The sequence below is a fragment of the Nematolebias whitei genome, chromosome 1 (genome assembly GCF_014905685.2).
Source record: "Nematolebias whitei isolate Nwh7 chromosome 1, NemWhi1, whole genome shotgun sequence".
Lineage (NCBI taxonomy): Eukaryota > Metazoa > Chordata > Actinopteri > Cyprinodontiformes > Rivulidae > Nematolebias > Nematolebias whitei.
In genome coordinates this window covers 54,748,089-54,754,491 of record NC_056498.1, presented here as the reverse complement: position 1 = coordinate 54,754,491, position 6,403 = coordinate 54,748,089, and the positions used below count along the sequence as shown (strand labels likewise).

Sequence of the window (6,403 nt, the reverse complement as noted above, 5' to 3'; positions counted from 1 at the left end):
ATGAAACAAATCTTAAAACAGACAATGTTTTTAATATCACTTCACGTATTTAGCAAAGCTCATCAGTTGCTCATAAACCAGTGATGCAACGCTAAAGTTTAATATTTCCAGTTCTAATCTGTTTTCAGTGCTTACGTTTCATCAATAAGTCTACACTATGATGACATCATTAAACTGTGAGGTCTACTTTGTCGTAATGTTCCTCGGAGACATACAGACATAAAACTTATATTAAAATAAACAGAATAGCTGCTGCAAACAAAATATAAGCCTTGTCCTATTCGAACAGTCTTGAAATGCACTATCCAAGAGCCCATCCTATGAAAGCTGAGGTACATTTGGCATTTTCTCCCCCATGCATACGTTCATTTTGGGCTGATGCTGATTTTGTGCATCCCCTGATGAACCCAAACCAGAAACATCTGTAAACGTTCTGCCAAAACTGACCTTTTAAAAGCATGCAGTGCGCAGAAAATACAGTACTGTGTGCTACAGTTTCATTTGTTAGGGTACATCACTCCTTTTGTGTACTCTGGAAGCCCTGTTTTTGCTGCGATCCATTTGTTGTAGTTGGTCACCTGCGTGTAAACGCCTGGTTTGTTTACAGCTGCGCAACCGTCTCCCCAACTCACCACCCCAAAGAGAAACATGCGACCGGATGCTTCATAAACCAGTGGGCCCCCGGAGTCCCCCTGTGAGTAAAGGGAAATAGGATTATAAGAATTATAAACTGAATGTTATAACTAGAGAAATCACATTTCCTGTGACAATGCAGTGTGAATGCTTAATGCAGAAGAACGTGCTGAAAAACAGCTGAAATGCAATTAAAAAAACATGATGAAAAGGAACAACAAGCTTAAATTGGCACAAGAAAGCAGAAAAAACACATATTTGCAGAATTAGGTTTAAATGGGCAAAAATACATAAGCACACAAATAAGGAAATCAGCTTAAAATACCTGAAAATAGGAATGAATGACTGCAAAGTAGCTGAAAGGCAGAAAGAAGCATAAAGAGCTGAAATTAGCTAAAAATGTGGAATTAGCTGAAAATGCTAAAATTAGCATAAAACAGCTAAATATAGCTGAAATGGCAGAAAAAGCTGAAACTTACAAGAAAAAGCTGAAACAATCTTAAATTAGCATAAAGAAGTTAATTTGGCTGAAAGTAGAAGAAATTACAACAGAAAACTTGAATTTATCTGAAAACAGCTGAAAATGCTAAAAATGTAGCTGAAAGGGTAGAAAAGCCTAAATTAGCAGAAGAAAGCAGAAAGAACATGATTGCCCAATTAAGCTGAAATAAACTGAAATTAGCACTCTCATTCTCATTCGTGGACATTCTCTGAAAAAAGTTGAAATTAACAACAACAACAAAAACCAATTGAAAGTAGCTAAATAAGCAGAAAGAAACTGAAATACCAGAAGGAAGTGGAGAGAGCACATTTTCACTGAATTAGGTTGAAAAACATTTAAATGAGTGCAAAAATTGTGGAATTTGGTGGAAAAGCTAAAATTAGCATAATTCAGCTAAATCGTAGCTGAAATAGAAGAAAAAGCTGAAACTTGCAGAAATAAGCTAAAAGGAGCATAACAAGCTGAAATTAGCTGAAAGAATCTGAAAGGAGCAAAAAACAGCAGAAAAAACAGCTGAAAGTAGCTGAAAAAAGTTTATGTGTGTACAAGGAAGCTGAAAGAAGGTGAACCCGAACAAAATGTGAAAGGAGCAGTTGCAAACAGATCTAAAGATTTGAAGGATGTCAAATGAGCTCAATTCATTTTCTATGAGGAAAAAAAAAAGAAAAAGGCTAAATATTTCAAAAAGCTTAAGTTGCACCAGTACCAAAAGCCATAGCAGGATTGTCCTGAAAGAGCTGAACATTATGATTCATGATTTTTTGAAATAGCTTGAAAACTGCGGGATGAGAAAGATGCTGAAAAACGTATGGAAGAAAAATGGATGTGAATGCTTCATAAACATTCACACAATAAAACCATTTGTTTTTGTTTTACTGTAGCAGATGCTCAATTTGCTTACTGTGCAGGCATCTATGCTCCAGTCAGGACTCGCAGCGCAGATCATGTTCTTTGTGACAAAATCCTTATAAAGAGGTTCCCGTTTGCATTCAGTCCTGGAGAGCATTCTCACATCAGCCTGTTTCAAGAGCTGTGAGAATGCTGGCGAGTCTGCAGGCAGCACAGTGTCAGGTAAAAATAGCTGCGATGGATAAGTCAGACGTGTTAGCTTTCTTACCATATTTTTGTTTCCCAAATCCTGCGATGCTGAAAGTGATCCCAGGAGGAAGACGAGTATAAAGTGGGGGGAGGCATACTGTCCGCACAGAAGGTGTCTTCACTGCACATGCGCCACTTGTGCTTTTGATCTTCAGCAATGCTGGAACATACAGAGACATGTGAGTTCTGTGCACGGAGAACGTCCCGACTCACAAGGATAAAAGGTTTGACAATTAGGAAACAGCTGAACAGTTGTAGCTTTTTTGGAGTGGTTGCAAGAGAAAGTCTTGTTTCTCAAAAAATAATCTGGCAGAACAACGTAGATTTGTAAATTTTCATTTGAATGAACCACAAGACATCTGCATCAGTGTCCTCAGGACAGGTGAGACCAAAGTAAATGTTCCCCCATAATGCACTGCTTCATGTGTGACGAAAACTAAACACCTGATAATGTCAAGCATGACGGTGGAGGGGTAATGATTTGGGCTGATTTTAAAGCCCATGAATTTGGGTGCCTTACAGTCATTGAGTTAAGCAGAGACTCCTTTATGGATCAAAGTACCGTAGTTTTCGGAATATAAGGCGCTCTTAAAATCCTTACATTTTCTCAAAAATCCACAGTGAGCCTTATAATCCAGTGCACTTTATCTACTAATTCTGGTTGTGCTTACTGACCTCGAACCGATTTTATGTGGTTATTGTGAATGAGATGAATAAAGTTTGACTTATCTGACTGTTTTGTTTTGCTTAATGCGCCTTATGTATGAAAACAGACCCGTTCATTAATATTGCACCTTACATGTATAGTCCAAAAAATATGGTAATCTGGAGTGAAAAGTGAGGTCGTCTGTTGAAGCTTGGACCAAGATGGGCCATGATGCAACAGGACAAGATCCCAAGCACAACAGCTAATCTACAACAAAATGATTGGGTTGAATGGATTGCTTGTAGCTTGATCACACATACACACCGATGTCGTTGTTGTAGTTGCTTTCATCGTAGTCTTCGTGAATGACTAGTTTGTCCACGATGAAGCTCTGCTCCCTGGTGGCATCCGTTTCATTGATGGCCGACTTTCCCAGGTACACAGACATATGTTGGAGTTTGGTGTTCTCTCTGAGCACACACCGGAAGCCAATGATTAAAAAAAAAAAAACCTCTATAAACAGTAAAATTAAAGTATGATGACTTTAGTAGGGGGGGTTAAGTGCAAATGGTGGTGTGTTTAATTCTCACACTTCTGAGAAGCAGTGTGCAGCCGTGAGAACCCAGCAGGGCGAGATGAGAGATCCACCACAAAGGAAGGTGCCACGGTTATGATAGAGAGCAGCAACCCATGGGTGGGACTCTATGGGTGTGAAGGAGCCACCCACGATTTTATTTATCCTGCGCTCAGACCTTTCACCACACGTCCTCACTGTAGGGACAGTGAGAATGAAATTGTGAAGAAAAAAAAGTCAATTCTTATGAGACACCTGGATTTAAAGAAGATTACCTGTATCCACAGGAGGGGGCGATGTGGTTGTTGGCTTTGTCGTTGGTTTGATTGTTGGTTTCACGGTTGGTTTTAAACCTGACATGAAGCAAAAAAACATGTTAAGACAAATCTGAAAATAACATGCAGAGTTTTAGTAATTTAATCCAACCAAAACAATCTTTTAACATAAATCTTACATCTGGGGATATCACAGTATTCTCTTTTAGTCCCTCCTCTCTTTTGTACATAACACCAAGGCTTCAGTCTCTGATCAGGATTCCTAATGTTTAAAACAAAAAACAAACAATAATTTAAAGTGTGATACATTTCCCCAACATGTCAACACGCTGGGATTAAAACATACCGGCAGTAATTATGTCTGCCAATTCCATTGATATCACTCCAAGCATGTTTCACCGAGCTCCACCGGAGACACTTGCGACCATTTGATGACTTTGAAACAAATCCTCTGTAGCTGCTCCCATCTCCAGACAGACACACATCTGCTGCCCACAAACCAAGGACAGGTCAAGAACATTTACTGGATCTGGTCAGGATTAAGATTACTGCCTGGACAGGTGACGTACCGTATTTGTATTTACGAGGACGCTGTGAAAAAGCCTGAGAGGAGAAGAGACAAACCTGTTCACACATTTTCATCCAACCTGTTGAGTTTGCTTCAGAAGTCATGTTGCTTACCATGCAGACACTGACAGCTGCAAGGACGGAGATGATGACGAATAGATTCATCTTCACTTCTGCTTTTGCTTCTGCTTACTGGGGATATTTTTGTCTGAGAATGGACACAAAAAAAATACAGACATGGAACTTCATAATGGAAGTTGAACTGGTGTATGGACCTTATATGGAGCGCTTTCAAAAGCACGCGACAACAAAAGCTGTGATAAAAACGGTGGTTTTGCACATTACTGCTGCAAAACTGCTGCTTTCCTGTGCTTTATCCAAGTTTTTGATGTTTAAATCACTGCAGCGCACGCATTTATTTCACAAATGATGCAATAGCCCAATGTTTTAGAGAGATAGTATCAGTTAATGAGTCTGTTCTGTACTCTCAAGATAGTTTCTATCTGTACATTGAGTACAATATCAATTTAGGTTAGTAGATTACAGTGCACACTATTAGCATCACTCAAATTCAGCGATGCACAAATATCAAGCATTTACTTCCTACATATTTTAGATATGCTTTGTTTACTAGATAATGAAGAAATGGTTGCATTATAAAATATTCTCTTTGGTTAGATTTACTTGCTGAATGCATCTCTCATTTTGCAACGTCACAGATTCCAGTGAGAACTTCTGAAAGAGCAATGTTGCTTGTTAAATTGTGCAGCAAACACATACGTTTTTCAGATTTGCTTACCTTTTTAAAACTCTTTGTTTTTGCCAAAAGAAGCGACTCCTGACTGTTCTCTCTGATACGAAGCGTGATGACCAAACCTCCGGTAGTTCTGTTGTTGCAGTTCTGAGGACTCCTATTAAATAGTCTTTCCACGTCACAAGTAGGAGGCGTTTTCCAGCCCCTCAGAAAGCATCACCTACATCCAATTGATGAGCAAGTCAGACAATTTGTCATGCCGTGTGACAAATGCAGCAGACACCCCCTTCCTCTTAAAGCTGTTTCAGAATATATCCAAAATTGGCAATATGTTGCAATCACCCAACAGAGGAATTGGTTTGAGACTAATATAACACGATTCTACGAGGAGAAGCTGTTTATGAAGAACTAAACATAATTCAGTTATAGGGAGCTCTAAAAATACCCAACCTCTCATATATAAGATATTTTAATTACTATTTCATCATCAAAACTCATCGTGAAGTTTTGAATATATTTAAATTAATTCAAGGGAGCTATGATCTATTCAGAAGGTCAGACAAATATTTTATAGATATGGAACTTTTATGGATAAGAGCTGCCTGTAAATGCATTTTACATTGTTTAAACTATCACGACTACCTGATTATGATTTTTTTTTTGTTTTGTTTAAGCTGAAAAACTCAAACGTTTTAATTGGAAGTAGAACCACTTGCACAGCTTACAACCCCACTTGTCATGGTAGGCGTAGTGTTGAACCCAGAGTGCAGACAGACATGGAGGGACTCGGAGGTGAAATAAAGAAATCAATTTATGTAGCAAAACTTTAAACCAAACAGATGACATGGCAGCAAGAACTTACAAATAAACTGACAGCTATGGGAAGCACAATTCATGGACCGGGTGGAAATGCAAAAATGCTGAATTTAAAGGGGCACTAACAAGACACCATGATGAACACCTGGGGAAAGACAATGATGAACAGATGAGAGGGCAGAAGATGGAGCTCACTACATGAGGAGAAAAACATTAGGAAGGCTGAACACATGACACAAGAAAACACAAAGATCTCAAAACTTAAACACAAGAATCACAAAATCCAAAAAAGTAACAAAACACAGATTCTCACACCACTCTGTTACCCTTCACTGTATTTCTAAAAATTTAAGTAATAAAATTGCCATCATGGTTTTGCTTCTCTAATTGCACCTAAAAAATAAAAATAAACAACTATTTATGCACTTAATTGTATTTTTATTATGCTTAGTTCAACGTTATTTTGTGTGAAAACCAGACCACTTGCTGTTTTCTAGAGATACTAAAGATATTTCTTCAGTAATGAGTACATAAAGTT

The 6,403-nt window shown here is 38.3% G+C and overlaps 1 protein-coding gene across 1 annotated transcript; it reads right to left on the bottom strand.

Moving 5' to 3' along the window:
* Positions 1-497: 497 nt before the first annotated feature.
* Positions 498-4,460, bottom strand: LOC119426767 (tissue-type plasminogen activator-like). Its single transcript, XM_037694383.1, has 10 exons — positions 4,410-4,460; positions 4,298-4,331; positions 4,075-4,216; positions 3,908-3,990; positions 3,729-3,806; positions 3,470-3,650; positions 3,204-3,349; positions 2,253-2,393; positions 2,037-2,185; positions 498-692 (listed from the first exon to the last, which is right to left on the bottom strand). Exons 1-10 carry the CDS (start codon positions 4,458-4,460, stop codon positions 498-500), a joined length of 1,200 nt encoding a protein of 399 aa, XP_037550311.1.
* Positions 4,461-6,403: the final 1,943 nt, after the last annotated feature.

Coding starts and splice junctions, on each gene's coding strand:
- LOC119426767 (XM_037694383.1), bottom strand. CDS start 4,460: ATGAATCTATTCGTCATCATCTCCGTCCTTGCAGCTGTCAGTGTCTGC. Junction 3,651..3,728: donor GCCCCCTCCTGTGGATACAG/GTAATCTTCTTT, acceptor CTGTCCCTACAG/TGAGGACGTGTGGTGAAAGG. Junction 2,394..3,203: donor CAACTACAACAACGACATCG/GTGTGTATGTGT, acceptor TGTATGTTCCAG/CATTGCTGAAGATCAAAAGC.